This window comes from Mandrillus leucophaeus, unplaced genomic scaffold, assembly GCF_000951045.1.
Source record: "Mandrillus leucophaeus isolate KB7577 unplaced genomic scaffold, Mleu.le_1.0 Scaffold272, whole genome shotgun sequence".
NCBI classification, from domain to species: domain Eukaryota; kingdom Metazoa; phylum Chordata; class Mammalia; order Primates; family Cercopithecidae; genus Mandrillus; species Mandrillus leucophaeus.
Genome location: NW_012102832.1, coordinates 957,095 through 958,520, shown reverse-complemented (window position 1 = coordinate 958,520; position 1,426 = coordinate 957,095). Strand labels below are relative to the sequence as shown.

At 48.0% G+C, this 1,426-nt stretch overlaps 1 protein-coding gene across 1 annotated transcript in view; it reads left to right on the top strand.

Moving 5' to 3' along the window:
• CWC25 (CWC25 spliceosome-associated protein homolog (S. cerevisiae)) overlaps positions 1-1,426 on the top strand; it is a 29,417-nt gene that overhangs the window by 21,208 nt on the left and 6,783 nt on the right. The window contains exons 5-6 of the mRNA XM_011984710.1: positions 143-270; positions 968-1,031. Of these exons, the coding sequence (XP_011840100.1) occupies positions 143-270; positions 968-1,031 (192 nt within the window). The remainder of the gene's footprint in view (positions 1-142; positions 271-967; positions 1,032-1,426) is intronic.

The window sequence follows — 1,426 nt, the reverse complement described above, 5'->3', positions numbered from 1 at the left end:
GGTTTTGCCATGTTGGCAAGGCTGGTCTCTAACTCCGGATCTCAAGTGATGATCTGTTCGACTCGGCCTCCCAAAGTGCTGGAATTATAGGCACTGGCTGGTCTCAGTAATCTTGTGTGTTTGTGTTCTCGGCATTTTCCAGTTGCAAATGAGTCTGGAAAAAAAGGAGAAGAAGAAAAAGAAGGAGAAGAAAAAGAAGCACAAGAAACATAAGCACAGAAGCTCGAGTAGTGATCGTTCCAGCAGTGAGGATGAGCACAGTGCAGGGAGGTGAGCATGTGGCGACTGGCCTCCCTTCTCGTTGATTCACTTGCTCATTCACTCATTCATTCCACAGACATGAACACCTCCCCTGTGCTGGGAGCTGCCAGGTACTGGGCATTCAGTAATGAATACTTGAACATGGGCCCTATGCCCACAGAGCTTGCCATCTAATGCTAGAGTGCCTTGGAGACGCTAAATGTGAGTGGGTATCTCGGCCATGCTGCTGGAGAGAGACCCTTAATGGAGCTGACTTTAGCCTAGTAGGTCTTAGGTAGGTCAGACATCCTGGGGGTGACTGTTTCATCTCAGCTTAGGATTCCTTCAAGACTGAAGTGGGCTTTATATATGCTTTTTTTAATGGACGGTGGCCCATGTGGTCCCATTCTGCGTGTCTTCCCGTGGGAGCAGTCAGCTCCGCCGCTGCTGAGTCACTATTCATCCCCGGAATAGCAGCATGAAGTGAGAGGAGAATGTGTTCAGGCGTTGGGGCTTAGAAGCGAGGCCCACAGTTTTTCACAGGAAAATTTGACTGTGCTGATGCATCTTTCGGCATAGACAGTTCAAATAGAGAAACGTACTGCCAGGTAACAGCTGGGAGGCGGAAAGGTCACATTGGAAGCAAGAAGCATGGTTCAGCATAAGATACTTAAATTGGACCTATATGTATTTTCTTTTTCAATGACTGTGTATTTTCATCTCTTAGATCTCAGAAGAGGATGGCAAATTCCTCCCCTGTTTTGTCCAAAGTCCCTGGATATGGCTTACAGGTAGGGGATGTGGGCTCCTTGAAAGGAGTGACTATAGGGCTGTGGGATATGCCACTTGGACAATGTGGATAGCAGGGAGGTGGGCAGTGAAGCCTGGGCTGCTGGGAAACAGGTCCCTTCTTATCCCTGAGCATCTTCTTGTGGCTGACGACCCTCTGAGCAGAGAGACTAAACCACCAATGGGGCATTGAGGCATTCTACCCATCCCTCTACAAATAATTTACATGAAATGCACATATTTTAAGTGTATAGGTGGTTTTTTTTTTTTTTTAGACAGAGTCTCGCTTGTCACTCAGGCTGGAGTACAGTGGCGTGATCTCAGCTCACTGCAACCTCTGCCTCCTGGGTTCAAGCTATTCTCCTGCCTTAGCCTCCCAAGTAGCTGGGATTACAGA